At 37.0% G+C, this 21,483-nt stretch overlaps 1 protein-coding gene across 1 annotated transcript; it reads left to right on the top strand.

Moving 5' to 3' along the window:
* The first annotated feature begins 9,535 nt into the window (after positions 1 to 9,535).
* LOC149233613 (F-box protein GID2-like) lies at positions 9,536 to 10,060 on the top strand. The gene has a single exon (XM_089382242.1). The coding sequence runs from the start codon at positions 9,536 to 9,538 to the stop codon at positions 10,058 to 10,060; it is 525 nt and encodes a 174-aa protein (XP_089238368.1).
* Positions 10,061 to 21,483: the final 11,423 nt, after the last annotated feature.

Raw genomic sequence — 21,483 nt, 5'->3', positions numbered from 1 at the left:
TAAGTAAACAAACTTTGACTAAATACATTGTTATGGAGTTTGCAAATGATCCTTGAATTAAGTAAACAAACTTTGACTAAATACATTGTTATGGAGTTTGTCAGAATCAATATTACGAAACCTTGAATAATTAAGATCTAATAGGTTGACAGAACTTTCACTAAATACATGAGTTTGTCAGAATAAATATCGCGTGACACTGAATGTTAAGCGCTAATACATTGACCAAGTTTGTTAAATATACGACCAAATATTCATGGTTGAAATTTAATTATAATACATTATGATAGTAAAAAGTGTGTATATATATATAAATAATACAAATACAAATTTATTAGGTCACTTGTAACTGAAAATTCAAACAATATTATAATTAATGGTGAAATCTAAAAAATAAAATAATATTATTATAATTAATGGTGAAATCTAAAAAAATAAAATAATTAAATAATATTATTATAATTAATGGTGAAATCTAAAAAATAAAATAATAATATTAGAGAAATAAAAAAGAAATTGATAAGATTTTTTTGGTATAATTATATTAAGGATATTTTTATAACCATATGAATCATAGAAGTTTGTATTTTGAGATAGAAGTTTGTATTTTGAGATTAAAATTATAATATTATTTTGATTTTGTATTTCCAAATAATCATATTTTAATATTAATTTAAAAAAATAATAATAATAAATTTTATTTATTTATTGAATAAGAATTCAAAGATATTTAAAATTTAAAATTAAACCAATATACTAATTAATTATGTTTATAGGTATGTTTATTTAATTTATTGAGTAATATTTTATAAATTTTTAATTTTTAAAAGTTAAAATTAAACTAATATACTAATTAATTATGGTTATAGATATGTGTATTTTGGAATAGGACTTCTAAAATTTTAATTCAATAAGTGGGTGATAGAGATTTAATCTCCATAGAATATTTTTAATAGTATACAAAATTACATGATGAGATTTATTTCCAAAGTAGTTATATTTTTTTGCCATTTTCATTATATTTATTGATTAAAAAAATGTCATTTGAACAAGTATCATATGAAATGAGTTATGATTTTTTGGGCATGTGGTATTCATAGACCATGGTATTGTAACAATGTCTATTTACATAATAAGAATTTCCATAGTAAAATAGAGGAAAAACTCTATTATTAAATATCTTGTTACTTGTTTTTCTTAAATGTATATATGTTTAAGTTATATATTAATTCTTTTTATCATTAAAAATGATAAAATTTAAATTTAAATAAAATTATAATTAAGTTAATTCTTGTTATTTTTTTTTTTTTAATAGGCTAAGATGAACTAAATGTTTTGATGCTTTTTATAGATTGATTCACATTTACTAGCTATTTAATTTATATGGGTCCACTAATATACTTTAATTTAGTCCTATAATTTTTAAATCTCGAATTAAGGTTAAATAAAATTAATTATAAAATTATACTTATTTAAAAATCTCCTATTTTTTAAAAATTATTTATTGTTAACATATTATTTTTCTTTGAGATTCTAAAGCTTAAAATTACAGGCCACCATTATGTGTTGTTATGCCCACCATCTTATATAAACCTTTACATATAATATATCAACCTAGATCAATCTTAATTCCAGATCTATTAAGGGTCAAGAAGGATCAAATCTCTTTTCACTTTAAAAAGTTTACATAAATTTGATCCCGGCACTTCGTAAATCTAAAATTAAAATGAATCTAATTTAATTTAATTTCCCTTTTTAAATAAACTATATTTCACATAAAACCATGAATTAATATCATAAAATTATATTTATTTTATTTTTTTTATTATTACTTTTTTTTTTTCGGGGAAAAAAGCAAAACTTTTTATTATGATGTTATAAAAAGTTTTCATACATTTGTTCTAAAGCCATGCTGGGCTCATGTGTTCATTCACTGCTCAACCATAAGGGAGCTTTTCTGCTGTATTGTAAACCTGTAGTAGTCTTCCTCCCGGGAGGATGATTAATATCCAAAAAGCAAAGTATCATGTGAAACCCGGGGTTTCCTTCAGAGAAGGAAAAACAACCCCTTACAGTCAAAAAAGGTATGACCTCCAATGTTTTGTAATGTAACAAAAATTATAATAAGAAGACTGTAAACTGTGATCTACTTGCCGAAAGAGTATACTACTAAGGAAAAATATATACAAAAAATGTAACAGTGGAAAGATAAGCTGTGAATGGTGCCGACAAAAATGAAGCTATATACTGAGATCACTATGGCTGATCATATGGGGGCTGATCTGATCTGTAAGACTGCCCCTGACGAATCTCTTCTATCTCCCAGCTGCCCGGATCCTGTTGTAGACCAGCCTTAGATAGCTGATCTGCTTCTTCATTCCTTTCCCTGTAGATATGGCAAAGTGAGAACCTGTAAAAGAATGTCTTCAGGAATAAAATTTCTTCAACAATTGTCATCAAAATTTGATTTTGACAAGCAGCTAAACCATTGATCCAATTTATAACATTAAGAGAATCCCCAAATATCTGAATAGAGTTGATGTTTTTGTGATGTAGCCAGCATAATAGGAATCGTAAGGAAGAAAGTTCTGCATAATTATTTGTTCCAGCACCCAACCCAACCGAAGCTCTTAGAGAATGTTCGGAATTGAAATGTATGCACAAGCCTGCACCAGCCCTATTGTTTTGTGAGGCCCCATCAAAGAAACCACAAGGGATATCCTCCTGTATAATGATATTATTTTGTTTGGTTCTGGATTTTTTTTTTTCCTCAGGAGGAGGCAGAGCAGAATAAATGGCTGTGATATTAGTAGCAATAACAGAAGTCGGTGTGTTTTGATCTTGGAACAAACTCTTATTTCTAGCAAGCCACACGCCCCAACAGAAGATAATAGGCAGGTTCCTCATATTCCCTTCCGAATAAGTTTGCCACCATTTCCTCCAAGCATCTCCCAGCGGATCATGTCCCCACTGTGCATTTACCTTGAGAAAACCAGTGACCTCCTCCCATATCTTCCTTGAGTAAGAGCAGGTGGTGAAAAGGTGATCTGTGGTTTCCTCATCAGATTTGCACAAGGGACATCGCCCTGGACCAGCTAAAAACCTAGATTGTAGTGTTTCCCAAGTTGGAGCCTTCCTTCTTAGAATACACCATAGAAAGAGCTTGGATTTGGCAGGGCTTTTGAGTTTCCATATATCTTTGGCCCACCAATCCGGGGCTCCCCATCCTATATTTCCTAATAGAAAAGAGTATCCCTCTTTTGGTGAATACCCCCCAGTTTTGCTGTGAGCCCACATTAAACGGTCAGGTTCCTGTTTTATCCTGACATTGGATCGTTTTAGTTCTTTGATGAAGCCTGCCCATTCATTCTTCCATCTAGCATTTAACCCTAACTCTTCATCGTCCTTCCAAGCCTGTCCCCAGATAGTGGACTGTCCAACTCTTTCCACCTGATTTATTGATGTAATACCTTTAGAATCAAGATGTCGAAGAAGCCCTGGTGATAAAGCAAAAGCTTCATTACACCCAACCCAAGGGTCTCTTCCAATCCTGATCTGTCTGCCATCTCCCACTTTCCATGCTAACCCTTGCTCGATCACTGAGAAAGCATCCACCGTGGCCTTCCAAATAACTGAAGAGTTTTTTGCCTTCTTATTCTGGCTCCGAATCCAATCTTCCAAAGGCATTGGATCTATATACTTCCTTTTTACCACCCTCGTCCACAGGTTTTCTATAGTTATAAGTCGCCAACCTGACTTTGTTGCTAACGAGGTGCTGAACTCAGGGAGTCTTTTAATCCCCCAACCTCCCCACTCTTTTGGTCTGGCCACTTTGTCCCATGCCACCCATGGTAAACCCGAGGATTCCTTTGAGCCAGCCCATAAAAATCTGCAACAGATTCTTCTGATTTTCTCCATTACACCTTTAGGAATCCAAGTTAGGGCAGCCCAGTAAACTGGGATGGCTAACAAGACTGATTTAATAAGTGTCAACCTACCAGCTCTGGACAACCATCTATAACTCCAATGAGATATTTTGGCTTCAATTTTTGCTATGAGCCAGTTCCAGTCTTCTTTTCTGTAAGCATCTGGCTTTAACCAAAAACCCAGATATTTGAATGGAACATCCAGAGGTTGGCTAGGGAAAGGAAAAAGATCAGACATTTGATTTCTTTCCCTTCTGTCAATATCTGCCAAACAAACTTGTGATTTCCCAGAATTTATCTGCATTCCAGTAGCTTTTAGAAAAAGATCAAAAATACATTTTATCTCCTTTAATTCGCTGTAATTACCATTAGTGAAAATCAATATATCATCAACGAAAAGAAGGTGGGTGATGTAGAGATTGATTGCTACCTCAATACCTTTTACCTTATCCTCCCTTCTGGCTTTATGTATCAGTCTACTAAGCCCTTCAGCCACAAGGAGGAACAGGAGAGGGGACAAAGGACACCCTTGTCTGAGGCCTCTCTGGCTATTAAAGAAAGAAGAGGCAGCTCCATTGACCAAAACTGCAAAGCTGACATTTGAAATGCACCCCATGATCCAGCTGACAAAAGGATAGCTGAAGCCCACATGAGTTAGAAGCATTCGTAGATAGAGCCAGCTGATCCTATCATATGCTTTGGAGAGGTCAATTTTGATAACAGCTCCCTTCTTTTTCTTCAGCTTGACACTATGGATTACCTCCTGTGCGACACCTATGGCTTCATGGATTTGTCTGCCATCCAAGAACCCAAATTGTTCCATTGAGATGTTTCTTGACAAGATTGGTGCTAATCTGAGAGCAATAACCTTTGAAATAATCTTGTAAATGCAGTTACACAATGAAATTGGTCTGAAGTCTTCAAAACTTTCTGGCTCATCCTTCTTTGGAATGAGAGCAATAAATGTTGAGTTAAATGGTCTATAGACTTCTCCTTTCAGCCTAGACTCTTCAACTACTTCAGTTATCTCGGCTCCAATTTGTTCAAAAAAATGGAGAAACAATTCTATTGTCCAACCATCAGGGCCTGGACTTTTGTCTTTGCCCATAAGCTTCATAGCTGCTTCAATCTCCTCCTTAGTGACCGGAATTGTAAGATCTTCACCTTCGTCTTCCTCAATGAATCTAGGAAAACATTGCACTGTTTTAAAGACTTCTGCAATAGTAGCCTCTCCCTGATCTGCAAAAATGTTTTGAAAATGTCTTTTCCCTAAACCAGAAAGCTCTGGAAAGGACCTGACATCTCTCCCTTCTTCATCTTTAAGGTGCCATATAGTATTTATTGATTTCCTTCCTTTTGCAAAATTATGGAAGAATCTAGTGTTCTCATCCCCAGATTTTAGCCAAATTGCCCTGCTCTTAATTCTCCATTCTTCTTCCCTTTCCAAAAGAATTTTGTTTTGCTACTTCTCCAAGAGAAGAATTCTATCCTTAGAGTCTTGTGATGAGTATCCATCTGAATCCAAGTCCTCCATCTGTTTCAGCTCCTCCCTTATACTGATCAACTCCTCATTTTGTTTCAGTTTTCTGTCCTTTTCCCAGGAAATTGTAGCTGATTTCAATCTTTTTAAATTTTCCATGAACAAAAAGCTTTTCTCCTCGCCTGCATTGTGATCAGGGTGAATCCAAGTTTCTTTAAACAGGTTGCTGAAAGTTGGATCATGGAGCCAAGCAGGATTAAATTTGTAAGGGGCTGGGGGTTTGTGAGGAGGAATAGATATATCTAAGAAAATCGGGAAATGATCCGAATTCCCTATTTCCTCAACCCATTGTCTGATCAAAGGAGCATTGGTGGATAAAGAGTCCGATAGCAAGAACCGATCTAATCTTTTGGCAATCCTGTCTTCTCCTATCCTTCGATTCCTCCAAGTAGGCTTTATCTTGATCGGGGAAGGGTCTATAAAATTATTCTCTGTGATGAGATTATGGAAAAAATCTGTAAGAGGATCTTCTCTCGCCGATGGTCCCCAAGCTTCCGCTCTGCCCATAGTAAAATTTAAATCACCTCCCATTATCATCATTGGTGCTTTCATAACAGATTTTGACATCAATTCATCCCAGAAGGATTCCCTGCCTTGGCATGGCCCATAGATATTTACTATGGTGATTGGAAAAGTAAAGTCTGGGGATATTAACTCCATTCCCATAACATTCTTCATCCCCCAGTTATTGAGGACTTTTACCCTCCCTTCTTTGTACCCAATTGCAATGCCCCCCGAATGTCCAAAGACATCCATAGCACTGAATGCCCACCCAGGCAGAAGGGACTTTAGCATAGATTCAATCTCATAAGCCTTCCCCAGAGTTTCTTGCAGAAAAATAACATCTGCTTTAGAGTTGGATATCCATTCTTTCAAGGCCAGTTTTTTAGGTTTGCTGGCCAAACCTCTGCAATTCCAGGATGTCAGAATCATTTGATAACACCCTCAGGGGGATGAGCTGCTCTAAGAACCCCCGTGATGGAATATTGTTTACCGTCTGCAACATCTATCTTTGCTTTTAGTTTCGCCTTGGACAGATCAGATTTCCGTCCTCGTTTGTTTTTGGATTTGTTCTGTGAATGTATCATTCCCAGACCGCCTAAAGACCCCTGAGTCTCTTGATTCCCACCCAAAGATCTCAGGTTGTAGGGGCAGGGAGGCCGGGTCACAGGGAGAGAGAGAGGAGGCCATTTTTCTTCACAATTTATGTCTAGTAGCGGTAAGGTTTCAGCTAATGTTTCCACATCCGGATTTAACATTAAGTGATCCAAATTTTCAACATTATTATTTTCTTGCTCTTTATATGATGAGGAAGCAATATTATGTTTTATATAAGGATGCTCATGAGAAATAAAAGAGGAAGTAGGAGTCCCTGAGCTCTTACCCTTCTCCGATTCGTCGATTTGGGCTTGATTTGCATTTTTTTCCTCTACGAACCCTTCCACGGCTTCTGGTTCTTTAGCTACTTCCTCGACGAACCCTTCCACATCTTCCGGTTCTTTGGCATTTTCCACCGCCGTCTCCTTAGATTGTTCGCTTTCATCCGCTGGTCCCTTCTCTGTCTCCTCAGCCACCAGATTCATTGGTTCTTGCGACTCCGGCAAATCCTGCTCCATCGTCATCTGAACATCTTCTTGAGCATTTTCTCTGTGAGCTGTTGTCCTTCGGAAATGTCTCCTTCTTCTCTTATGTGGACAATCTTTTGCCATGTGCCCATACTCGTGGCACCAATGGCATCTAAATGGCAGATGTTCGTAGTCTAGTATCTGCTCATATACATATTCATTGAATTGTAGATTAATCTTTTGTGCCAGGCCCCCACTCGGTTTGAGCATGACCAGAATGCGCGCAATTGCCCTATTTTTCGTAGTCAAGAAAGTCATATCCGCATCCATGTACACCCCCAACCTATTACCGATGGTTTTGAAAACTTCCTCGGTCCATAGGAATGAAGGTAAACCCGGAGCACGCACCCAAACAGGAAACACATCCGTGCGCTCCTTGATAGCATCAAATAAAGGAGACCATTTCTTTAACAGCACTGGTATGTTATCAATGTGCCAGATTCGCTGAAGGACCCAATCCACCGATTCTTTGTCTGCAAATCTGAGCTTGAACCAACCTTTAGCTAATACTAGGGCTTCGAACTGTAAAGGTCTATCTGCCGTGAAACATTTTTCACCCCAGCCTTGAAGAAAATCTGATGTATATAGTTTACCTCTAACCCTGCCGACCAAAGTACAGTCCGCAACCGCTAGGGCTTCTATCATGGACACCTCCATCCCCAGGATCAGATTGTCTGCTATCACCTGTGTTCCAATGGGTCTTTTCTGTTTCCTTGTCGCTCCTTTATTCCTTAAACTTTCCACCGCCGGTCTTATACCTTCACGATCCTCGTTATTTTCTGAGGTTATCTGTGCTGAGCCCAATAGGGTTTCTGATTCCAACAATGGCGGGATCTGACCTGAAAGTCCCATATCGTCATTCCCAGAGAACAAGAAATCAGCCTCCAGTCCATCATTACCTGCCTGTCCCCCTGCTAAAGAAACTCCGAGCTCGCTTGCTGAAGACCCAAGTTGGACTTGGGGTTCTCTTGGAAGTGTAATCCTCGTAAGCGAGGTCGTAACTCCTGGTGTCCAAGGCTGTTCAATGCCTGCAGGAAACCCTAAATGGGTTATTTCTTCTAGCCCCTTAGGGTTTGTAAACCGAGTTTTCTGTGTTTTGCCTTTTGGGTCCGTGGGTAAACTGGCCACACTCACCCCTCTCGGTTCAGACCCTTTCTCTGATTGTTTATGGCCGTCCGCTGAACCAACATTCTGAACCACTCTGTCCAACCCCTTGCCTTGGAATAAAACCTGAGGGGTTTCCACCTGCGATACAGCCTCCGGACTTGGTATTTCTACAGACCCAAAATAGTAATCCACGTTCTGAGAAGTGATATCCTTCCCCCACATGGAGAGAATATCTTCAACATCTGGGTCCAGGGCTAAAAACTCGGCGGGTTTAACCATGGTTGATCCTTTCCAATGTAACACGACAACCGACAGACCAAGTGAACGGAAAAACAAACTGATGTCAATGATAAGGTTTTACATTACCAAACAAAAGTATATGCCAAAACACGGTTTAACCTCCATCTGCCAGTTGCAATAGCTGAAAGGTATTCTCCCGCGTCGGCATCTGTGCATGGCGTCAGGTCCCGACTGCCTACCCAAACCCTGTTCGAGGTTCAGTTCTCTGACCAGGACTCGAAACCCTTACCTGCTCCATACCTTTTATTATTACTTATTATTTAATTTTAATTTTTATACCCTTACACTAAATCATAATTTAGATTACGACACATTACAACATCAACCTCTCAGCACAATAAACTTTCAAATTCTAATTGCTTTAAAATATAATAACCCACCTATAAACTTTCAAATTCTAATTGCTTTGAAATCTGATAACCCACATACCACTCAGGGCAACATTAAATAGTGCTCATGCTGGCCCAAAAAATTACAAGGTGGCGTGCTTGCGAAGCGGCGTTTCTGCCACCAATTCTAGAATATGTATTGGAATTCGTAACCTTTTAGGAGAGTGGAGAGTAAAGTTGGGAGCATGTTTGGGGTTTATCAAGGGACTGGATCCGAATATACGACAAATGCTTTGAGTATATGTTCAGCCAAAAAGATAATCCATTTCGAGATCTGAAACGTACCCCATACCGGCTGAAATTTAAGGCGAATAGACGACACGAACAGGGTAGGGAGGATTCCAATTAATTCCCGTTGGTTTTAAGACTCCGATTAATGGAGGACAAAACCAGGCGTTGTTTTTTAGTCTGTCCGTTTCCAAAGGCATAGATACATGTGAAACAAACGGTTGACCCGGAGGTTTAACGACTTGGTGTTCTCTGTGGATTCAGCTCCGTTGATAACCGCTCGTTCTTTTTATATGGCTTCAGTTTTGGGGGTGTTTTCTGAAAAAGAAAAATAATGAAGGATTGAAGCATTCAAGAGGAATGAAAAATATTGAAGGATTGAAGCATTCAAGAGGAATCCAATCCAGACCGGACCAGACCATGGCGTTTGGGCTGATGCAAAGAAAGAGAACATATAACCGGGATAGAGTTGTTCAGAGCTGTGACCTAATGCACCATGTTTTCAAGCATCTTGATGCTCAGTCTCTGGCAGTAGCCGCCTGTGTATGTAGAGTGTGGCGTAAGGAAGCCATGAATGATAGTGTGTGGGAACTGGTTTGCACTAAACACTGGCCTGACACGGGGAATTCTATCAAGCGTCTCGGATCAGTGGTAAATGCCATGGGAGGATTCAGACATTTATACATGAATTACCTGCGTCCGATTCTGTCGGGAAATGGTAAATGTGGCTGTAATCCTAAGTCCAACACATCGAGGCCAGCTTCTGGTTCGAACAATCGTAATTCTGAGACGAATGTGGTATGGGGAGAGGACCAAGTTCAGCTTTCTCTGTCACTGTTTTCTGTCGAGTATTACCGAAGGCTTGGGTTTTTCAAAAGCTCTTACGCCCACATTTCTAGTCCATCCAGTTCATTCACTCTGCAAATACAAAGCAGGCCCCCTTAGCAATTTATAACTGCCATGTTCAATTTTTTCTTTTTCTTTTTCAATGTGGCTTCTGCAGATAGTCCACCCAATATTGTATCAGGTAGATATATTGTATCAGGTAGATAGGCTTGAAGTGATCACTTTTTGCTTGTTATTTTTATAGAATATTTTACCAATTTATGTGAAGGGATCACTTTCTGAGCAATGGAGCATTTTTTGCTGGCTCAAATATTAAGCTTAAAGTGTCAAGAGCTTAAACACTGAGTTTGATTTGTCAAGAAATTTACCTAAATTCTAACAGTGTCAAAAGAATTGAACTCATAATCTATCAATAACAGTGTCAAAAGAATTAAACCCATAACTTATCAACAACCATATTCATCATACTATAACCTAAATATCCTCACTAATACAACCATATTCATCATATTGACCCTACTTTAATACTATACCATATTCATCATACTATAACCTAAATATCCTCACTAATACAACCATATTCATCATATTATAACCTAAATCTGACATTGGTAAGATTACCTAGTTTAATATCTATATTTGTGAACACAGCAAATTCGTCAGTGACAGAGATCAGATAGTTTCACTGTTTGCCATGGTTTTGGTTTTGTTAAAGATGTGGCAATTTGTATTCTTATTATTAAGAATGTGTATTATTTCATCCCATTTGAGATAAGATCATGGCTTGTTCATCACATTTTACTGGGATTTTTCTTGATAAACTCGTGGAATACCTGTGGAAGAAGTGTGAATTTTTCCTACTCAACAGATGTTTCGTTCCAGGCTTGAGTAAATATTTATGTATATCCTTATCTGGCAGCTTTGATGGGAATGACATTTGCAAATTCAAGTCCAAGCTCCCCTATAAACGGAAGACAGTCGAACAGTGTCTCGCTCATGGACTGTGTACGTTGAAATTGTGAAAGCCACTTCTGGGGTGTGTTTTTTTTGTGGTTATAGTTTCAAATTATTTTAACTTATTTATCCTGATATAGTGATTTTATTATAAACTTATTTAATGTGAATGTGAACGATGATTTTGTAAGAAGAGAAGTGTAGTTTTTGTGAAGAGAAGTGTAGTTTTTGTGAATGATGGTTTTGTATCGAAGAAAGGTGTAGTTTTTATTAGATTATTAGGGTTTTATGGAACAATTTAAATATTTTTTTTTTTTTTTTATTTTTTTAACAATTATTATTCAGTTTAGTTGTGATTATTTGAAATTAGATTACATGATTATTTGTGAAAATGCTATTTTTTATTATTCAAATTATTTTTTAATATATAGATAAATTCAGTGCTCAAACAACCTTAGGTCTATTGAGATTATGCATTTTTAATAATTAATATTTACAGTTTCAACAATTTTTCTAAATTACAGATTTGGTCAGAAAATATAACCCAAAAAATGAAAAACTTATCCTTTATGGTTTTTACTTCCAACTGCAGGCCTTTTCAATACCTAAAGTTTTTTGGACAACTCCTCTCAAAATCAACCTAACCAAACTATCATGTCTGACATAACATCATTTTATTAACTTTATGTCATTTAACGTGTCATGGGTAACACAACACCCTATTATTAAAATTATGTCAAAAAATAATTATACACAGTTATTAAAATGAAAAGTTGTAAGTTTCCATAAGGTGTTCTAACTACACCCACTAAACTAATTAAACTAAAAAACTCAATCAAGAAAAGTAATTACAATTCTCTATATATAAATTTTCAGATATACATAAATCTTTAAATAAATACTATAGATGATATTAAAGTTGACAAAGTACACTTTCAACAAAAATATATAACTATGAAAAATATATAATAAATAAAATATTTATAATAAAATGTTGATAAAAATATAGATGATATTAACACTAATATATAAATTTTCAAATATATATAAATCTTTAGATAAATAACTATAAATGATATTAACACTAAAAAAACACTACAATATATAACCTTCAAAATTATATAGTAAATAAAATATTTATAATAACATATTGATAAATAGATATAGATGATATTAACACTAACCAAGTTTATAGCCCTCAATAATATTATTTTTTCAAACTCCTAAATAGATCAACCTGAATAATAACATTGACACAAAAGTTACAGTGGAAAAAACTCTGCTTTCAAGCAGGTGTTGTATACTCATTTTGACATCAAATAATATCATAAAGGATAGGTATAGTTTATGCGGACTAGCAAATAATATCATAAAGGATAGGTATAGTTTATACAGTCCAGCAACCTATAGGAAAGATAGAGCTTGTTCTATGCAGTAGGTTAAAACATGTATTATTTATCATACAAGTAAAGCTGTAACACCTGCAATACACTACCAATACAAGGCGTAGTACCACTTATTCCTTCAAAGCTAAATAAATTATATGAAAGTATATGAAATTCCATCCAACTTGAATACTCAAAAAAGACATTATATATATTAGGGAAGACCTTCTATGGGCTTTACTTTGATATTAGGTATATAATTTTTGATGTATTTTTTTAAATAATGTGATATTATTTTTATCGAGATTATAATTTTTTATTATTTAAATTGTATTTTAAAATTTTAAAATAAATTTAATTTCATTTTTTTTTAAATTTAAAGATTATGTAAAATTAACAGCTTTAAATTATTGCTTTTTCAAATTTTAAATAAATTTAAACAAAATCAATACAAAAAAGTCTTTTAAATAGAATACTATCTTTCATATCTCACATTATTTAACAATATGTATATTTATAAATAAAAAAGCACAATATGTATTTATAAATAAAAAAGCACTAAATATATTTTAAGGGATTTTATATCATTAAACAGTATGCATATTTATAAATAAAAAGGCACTGAAAACTAGCTTTTAAGGGATTTTATATATTTCAACCATCTAGACTAGATAATCATTGAATCACTTAGCATAATTCCGGGATTTTCCTAATATCTTTTTAGGGCACTTTTACCAAAATAAAAATATATTAAAATTCTAAATTTAAATAAATAAACCAATAAAAAAATAACTAACTCAACACAGTTAGGCTAACCCTATTTAACTACAGAGCACACATAATTTTTCAAAATGTACTTATTAAAACTTTACCAAAAATGACGTAAATCCATCCTCACGCCTGGATGAAAATTCCAAAATGTTTCCAGAATGTAATGCTTGTTTTAATTTTATGCCCCACCACTGAATTATTGAATTTGCACTGTATTTGAACGTGCTATTAAATTGTCCTCGAATATGATACGGCTTTGAGCCATTTTTTCCATATATTCTAACACTTCCACCCTAATCAATCGATTTGTACTTCGAGATTAAAAGCTACAATATCTATTTTAATTATTCGAAGTTTGAAACATATCATTATCAGGCCCAAATGGTCTTCGACAACATCACTCGCATCATGGAAAAACAGCATCCAGGCGCGTACTCCAGCAATTCAAAAATAAACTCAGACTTTATCGTAGCAAAATGGCCAATAGAGTTCAGTGTCACAGAAAGAAAACAAGGTATTGACAGTGGCATATGGCGTATGTGAATTAAACGGTGTGTGCGTGATCGTCCTTTCAGTTTTAAGTACTCAATGTGAACGAACCTCGTGAGCGTGAATTTGGGGTGTATCTCTCCAAATTCATCCCGTGAACCCGATAACGTTTGAAAAAGAAAAACGTAAACGCCAGTCCGCACACTTTCCCAGCAAATATTTGTTGTAACAGAATAAAAAATAGACGATGCCATAGATCTCAGCAGAAACCTACAAAATGCATTAAATTCGCTATCTATAGCACGATGTTTGTTTTGTTTTTATTTTTTTGTCAACCAGTACATTGTATGAACAGTCGTTGCACATGAAGTAGGGCAAGTACATGTATTAATATTCTGTAATTGCCAGACAGTTACGCCCAAGAAAAAAATAGAACATGTTTGACTCCTATTTGTGGAGCTATTCTAAATATCTGATTTCTTAGATTCATGTGTACGTCTTCAGTCTAGGAGATTGTCATACCGACCCATAATCAGCCGAGAAGATTGTTATTATACGGGCCCATGATTATGGCCCGAAATTTGAAATATTGTCCCGTGACTGGAATTTGTTGGGAGTACATGAACTCCACAGAGAAACCCTATTTCTATAGAAAAGGTTATCTGCAAAATTCAACAATGACAATAATGACACTCAACTTCCATGACATCCCCGGAGAAACCCTCGTTCGATAGATACAAAATTCAACAATGACAATAATGACGCTCATCTTCCATGAAAAGTATGAATTGGGTTTCTAGGTCACCTTCATGTTCGTTACTTGTTATTATCATTGACTTGTGAGCAACGCGTTCAGATGCTTAATTTACAAAAGATGGTCTTTCTGCGTCCTTTCTTGGCACATAGTTTTATGAGAAAATAAACAAAGTATTTGGCATAGAAATTCATTCATTTTTTAAGTACTTCTTTGGTGATGAAACATTATCAGTCCTAATGATTCGGCATGGAATTTATGTGGACTCTTCATAGTGTTACAAAAGGTTTTTATAATAATGTAGGGTAATTGTTTTCTTACTCAACCAAAAAAAAATTGAATAAATATGTTTAAAATAAATATTAAATAAATTAAAAATTTAGTTTTAATTTTGATTTAAAAATTACAAATATATATGTATATGGAAATTTGATACTTCTTAAGATAATTATAGATCCAAAGTGAAGATAGATATAAGCTAGGTAATTTTGATGATAAATTGTTAAGAGTACATTGTGAAATCTCAAAAAGAAAGTTAATACACATAAAGGATAAACCCATTCCATAAGAAAAAAAAATATGGCAACCATATAATCCATCAAAACAACTTATTGGGTAATGATTTTATTCATTGATTTTAATATACAAACATAGAGTTCAAGAATGCAATCATTATACAAGAAAGTGGACAACATAAATAATTAATGTGAAGGGAAACAAAGAAAATTGTCTTATTATTCATTAATCTTGTGTTCACAATCCCCATAATTGAGGAGACAATTAAGAAGTCAAAATCATGGAAGATGACCTTGTTTATGTTGTAATTGTGTGAGGCTTTTAGTTCAACCATAGTGTGGGCAAGCCATAACATAATTCTATTATGACACTCCAACTTTTACAATTGCATAGTGCCACAAGTAGGGAAAATTTTAGGGGTGAAATTTGGCTAATTGGCTATTTTTTGGACATTATAATATTCGTTAATTTGGTTTAAAACTCGCCCATTTTTATTGGCCAAAAATTTACCAGTTTTAATAATAATTACATGTCTTTTACTGAATATTCATCCGCAATCTATATGTATGATTTTTCAAACTAGAATAGTTGCCTATAATACTATACATTACCTTGGCGACAAGTGTGTGATAAAAATGTATTATAACTTACATGTTATGAAATTAGGTCACGACACAAATTTATATGACTATAGTCGCTAACACAATGATCCAAAATTAAACAAGAATGCAATAAATTATAGATATAACCATAAATACAGAGATGCATAAAAAATAACACTTCATTTCATTGATATCAAATATTGAAATATGCTTACAAAGAGAATGGAAATAAAACTAGCTCTGGCTATGGTAGCTTATCTCTGAGAAGAGATGTGGGGGCTACATGCTTATGAACTGTGTTACAATGAGGCTCAAGGGCCTATTTATTATTGAACAACAAGGGAAAACCCTAAACAACCAAAACCCTAGCCCCAGGAGATGGAACGCCAAGAGTTTGTGGGCTTCGTTGAGGTTAGTTGGGTAGCCAACTTCTCGGGGTTGTAACTTGGTCATATTATCTATGTTTGGCTCGTACAATACCTTGTTGGAAAGATCTCTCCGAGTACTACAGGATTTGCGATAGAAATTTTGGGTTTGTTGCAGACCTCAAGAAAATGTCGTTTAGGGGGCCAAAACTGCTCTGAAAGTTCAAGACCCAAAAAACTACTAAAAAAAGTAAATGCTATAATAAGTAAGGAAACAAAAGAAACCGACTAGAGGTCTAGGTGGAATAGGTAGGTGGCCACCAATATCCACCTGCATCATTCCTCCCTCCTGGTCCCCATTACGTGTAGAGCCTCCATGAGGTGAGGAAATTTATGTTGAACCTGGTCCCTGGTGAACCACTTGCCTTGGTGAAGGAGTTGGTTTGCTTTGACAACTTGATATAGTTGGATCCTCTGTTGGCAAGTGGGCTTGATCTACGTGTCCATGGTCTGATTAGTTGTGGCATGTTCCATGCAGTTTGGGTTTAGCTCTCTTGATGTGAGTTGTTGTGCAATGTCGAATGTGTCCAACAATGGTGGAAATTATGGCCAAAGGTGGTCTACATTGAACACTGGGTGTAGACCAAGGAAAGGTGGAATGCTTAGTTCAAAGGCATTGTCCCCTACAACTTTGGTGATGGTGTATGGCCCATATCGAAGCAGGGGAAGCTTCAGTGGGGTCTAGCGAGGTGCTTCTTCTACAAATGTAGCCAAACTTTGTTGCCCACCTGGAAATTGTATGACACCCGATGTTGATCATGAAATTACTTGTACTTAGCATTGGCTTTGTCCAATATATCATGGACCTGCTGGTGGATGTGTTGAATGTACTCAATGAATCTATTAGCCTTGTCGGCTTCAGACTAGACGTGAGTTGAATCTGCTCGAGTGGCCGCAAATGGTATGGCCACATCAATGGGACATAATGGCTGAAATCCCAACCCTACATAAAAGGGGTTGTGGTGTGTTGAGATATGGAGAGCTTTGTTGTAGTTGTGTTGGACATAGGGGAGGCTTTCATCCCATGTGTGTGGATGCTTCGAGTTGTACATGCGCAGAATGTATACGATCATCATGTTGATGACCTCTCTTTGGCTATCAGTTTGGAGGTGGAAAGTCATGGACTTAGTAATTTTGGTATCCAACATCGACCAGAGACTTAACCAAAATACACATAGGAATTTGTTGTCCCGATCTGAGACAATGGACTGTGGTATCCCAAAGTGTACCCATACTCGCTTAAAGAAGATCTTAGCAATGACCTCTATTGTGATACTATTCTTGTAGGCTTCCATAATGACCATCTTAGAGAATCTGTTGAAGACCACAAAAACGCAATCATTGTCATGCTTAGTAGAAGGAAGGCTTGACATGTAATCCATGGAGATGGATTCCCAAGGTCGATTAGGAATAGGTAGAGGAGTATATAGGCCTTGCTTCTTGATGGTTGATTTGACAATGGCGTAGGCAGTGTAGGATCAAATGTACTTCCCAATATCCTTACGAAGGCTCGACGAATAAAAATACTTCTGCATTACTGCAACTGTCTTCACTACTCTGAAATTCCCAATGCCACGACTCTAGTGCGCCTCCCAAATCATTTTGGCACACTCGCTTGAAGTAACATAGATGTTTCCCAGGTGACATAATAGTGCATCACAGAGGTGAAATTTTGGAACTTGCTTACCTTCCAAGAGTGTCTGGTATGTGCTGTCGAATTCTAGATCGCTCTTGTAAAGATGCAAGCACCTCGAGGTCTCATGCCCACATAAGTCAGGCACAGTGATCAATGCCATGACTGGTGGTCGGCTGAGGCAGTCTGCAACACTATTGGTGCTTCCCTTCTTGTACTTAACGTTCAAATGGAAATGTTGCAGGTACGTGGACCATTTTTTATGGTGATCATTCTGCAACTTCCCTTGTGTCTGTATGAATTGCAGGGGTCGGTGTTCTATGTGGATGATCATTTACTTCCCCAGAATGTAATGCTTTCATTGACGACAAAATTGCATAATGAATTAAATTTATTTTTCATAAGTGGGATACTTTCATACTATGTCTAAAAGTGTCTCGCTGTGGTAATCCACTGGATGCCCTTGCTAAGTAAGAACTGCACCAATAGCATAGTCATAGGCATCTATCTCAATCTCAAATTGTTGCTATAGGTCTGGTAACGTGAGCACTGGTGTAGAGTAGAGGCGATGCTTCAACTCGACAAATGCCTTATGTTGGGTTTCAGACCAAAAATACTTTTCTTTCACTTCACCCTTGGTGACTTAACTTAAAGGCCAAGCGATATGAGAGAACCCCAACACAAACCTGCAGTAGAAATTGGCAAGACCTAAAAAGTTGTAGAGCTCTATTAGAGTGGTTAGGTTTGTCCAATCCCAAATGACTTGTATCTTGGCTAGGTCCACATGCACACCCTACTAATCAATGATGTACCCTAGATATTGAATTTGGGTCAAAGTGCATTTCTCCAAATTGATACACAAATTGTGTTGTCGCAAGGTTTGGAGGAACTATCGGATATGGTGGAGGTGCTCTTCCCAACTCCGGCTGAAGATCAAGATGTCATCTAAATACACCACCATGAATGCATTGGTGAATGGTCACAAGATGTCCTCCAATAATCTCATGAATGTTTCAATGACATAGTCAACCCAAAAGGCATGACCAACCATTTCAAAAGGCCCTCCTTGGATTTGAAGGCATTCTTCCACACATCGGATTGTTCGATAGGCACCTAGTGATAACCAGACTTCAAATCAACCTTGCTGAAATATTTGGTCCCCTTGAGCTAGTCTAGAAGGTCATCAATCCATGGGATTAGGTACCTATTCCATACAATGATATTGTTTAGTGCTCGATAGTCAATACAGAGTCTCCAGGTCAAATCCTTCTTCTGTACCAATATAATCAGGCTCCCACAGGGTGATGAGCTTGGCCTGATTTTCCCTTTCTGCAACTACTCCTGAAGCTGCCTCTTGATCTCATTGTTCTCCATAACAGAGCATTGATGGATCGGTCCATTGGGTAGTGGCCTGCCCTGGGTCAGATCGATGGAGTGCTTGACCTGACAGTGCAGAGGCACCCCCATAGGTGAGGAGAAAATGTCCTTGTACTCCTCCACAACCTTGTCCATCTGTTGTTGTTGTGCAGAGGAGCCATGTCTGGAAGCGTGGCCACAATCTTCTTCTTGCCCTGAGGGTGAATCATAAGGAAAACAAATTTCCTAGTATGTGAAATGATGTTACAGCATTTCTTTGTAGTGATCAAAGAGATGGCGGTAGGCAGGGCTACCTCTGGTATCGTGTACAACTTATTTCCCAAAGTAATAATCACAGAGTGAGGTACAGACTCATATACAACATGTTGCTTCCATAAGTATGGTTGTCCTAAAAATACATCACAAACTTAAAGAGGGGAAACATCACACAATACCACATAAATGAAGGGCTTGATGCTATAGGGAAGGCGACACTACTTATTGACACGAAGATCTCGTCCTTGGCGAAGCCACCTGATGGTGTACGACTACAGATGTGTTGTAGTTGGTAGGCCCAACCGCTTCATGACCTTTGCTGAAATGAGGTTCTTTTTGCTCCCACTGTTGACAATGAACTGCAATAGAGAAACCTTCACCCACATATGTGAGTGGAAGAGACGTTCCCCCTCCTTTGGATATTTAGGTTCATTCTTCTGGATCTTAGTGGTGGCCATGATGGCACTGGGCTCTGCATCAATGATTTTCTTCCCTTTCTCATTACCCTTGTTGGGTTTTGACTTAGAGTCAGAACATGTGTCTGATTTAGAAACCTTCAACTCTTCCACTAGTGAATTATTAGCCTAACACTCACTCGTGTTTTGAGTGGAGATATTATGGAACTCACATCATTTTTTGGTTTCCTTCTTTGTCTTCATGGTGTTGTTCTTTGCTTGTAGCTTCGACGAGTTTTCCTGGGTTTCCTTACCTTGACTCTGTCCCTTTCTCTGTGGTTTGGGGGCACCTTTCCCTTGCTTTAGATTTGCAGATCCAAAGTTTCACTTCTTCCGTTTAAACTTTTGCTCAATATTAATAGTGTATCGATACATCGTGCCAAGCGAGGAGATGTCCACCAACTCCATCTCATCCTAGATGTACCTATGTAGGCAGCCACGGTTCTTGAGTACCAAATGTTGCTCAGAATCCTTGATACCCATCTTTGTGCAAAGGGTATGAAAAACATTGGTAAACTCGGGTACGTCTTGGTCCCTTCCCTGTCACAGCATGGTCCACTTTATGTATTTATCCTCATAGCTCCTGACAGGGTAACTCCTTGATGGCCTCCCAGAACGAATTCCAAGTGGGTGTGGCTGAAAATAGTGAGGGTGTACTTTCATCCTTCTCACAATAGGTTTCCCACCAATCCTTGACATGAGGGGCGGCTTTGAGAAGTGAAAATGTAATATTTTCCCAACTGGAAAAATCATGAACCTAAAATATCCTTCTAGCAGGTTTATACATTTATCTATGATGTTCGCATCTATCTGACCTTCAAATATAGGGATGTCAAAGTTAAGTTGTACCTTAAAAGGTGTGGCACTTCCAGAGTAGATGCTGGAAGGAGACGCATCGCCTTTGGGTAGCTATTGAAGGATATGGCCAAAGTTGTCCATCATCGTGTTCCTCTGTCACTAGAGGTATTCTTCGAGCAATATTTTTAAAGGACCTCCTGCCCCCTCATCTTTCTTCTCTCTCGCCGTGGGAGGCCGTCGGGATTTGCAAGGCTAGTCTTGCAGAGGTTTGACCAGTTTGAGCGCTAACTCCTTATATCCAGACTTTGTTGGGGACATGTGAAGAAAAACAGAGAAAGAGTAGACCACTCTGATACCACTGACATGAAATTCAACAGGAACAAAAATTAGAGATATAACCATAAATAAAAATATGCAACAGAAATAACGCTTCATTTCATTAATATCAAATACTAAAGTATGCTTACAAATAGAATGGAAATAAAACTAGCTCGGGTGATGGCAGCTTATCTCTGAGAAGAGATGTGGCAGCTACATGCCTCTGAACTATGTTACAATGAGGCTCAAGGGCCTATTTATTATTGAACAACAAGGGAAACCCCTAAACAACCAAAACCCTAACCCTAGTAGATGGAACGACAAGAGTTTGTGGGCCCCCTTGGGGTTAGTTGGGCAGCCAACTTCCAGGGTCATAACTTAGTCATATTATCTTTGTTTGGCGCGTACGATACCTTGTTGGAAGGATCTCTTCGACTAATACAAGATTTGTGGTAGGCCCCTACCCATGGCTATGGGTCTACTACAAACCTCAAAGAAACATTGTTTAGGGGGTCAAAACTAGTCTAGAAGTTGAGGACTCAAAAAAATACTAAAAATAGTAAATGTTGCAATAAACAAGGAAATAAAATAAACTGACTGGAGGTCTATGTGGAATAGGTAGGTGGCCACCCATATCCACCTGGAACACACAACTATGCCAAGAAAATACTACTAGTTATCTTCAATTTGAAGTTGTTAAACTATACTATGCAACTTTGGGCCAAACATGTGTTGCATAGCCCCACATCTTAGAAGTTATGTAGAATATCCTTTACACAATCATATTTGG

The sequence above is a fragment of the Pinus tabuliformis genome, chromosome J (genome assembly GCF_031772625.1).
Source record: "Pinus tabuliformis cultivar Carrire ecotype Pingquan chromosome J, CPIR1, whole genome shotgun sequence".
Lineage (NCBI taxonomy): Eukaryota > Viridiplantae > Streptophyta > Pinopsida > Pinales > Pinaceae > Pinus > Pinus tabuliformis.
Note: the sequence above shows the minus strand (reverse complement) of the source record. Positions and strands in the feature narration are given on the sequence as shown.

Excerpts from the sequence above, each read along its gene's own strand:
- LOC149233613 (XM_089382242.1), top strand. The coding sequence starts at position 9,536 with ATGGCGTTTGGGCTGATGCAAAGAAAGAGAACATATAACCGGGATAGA.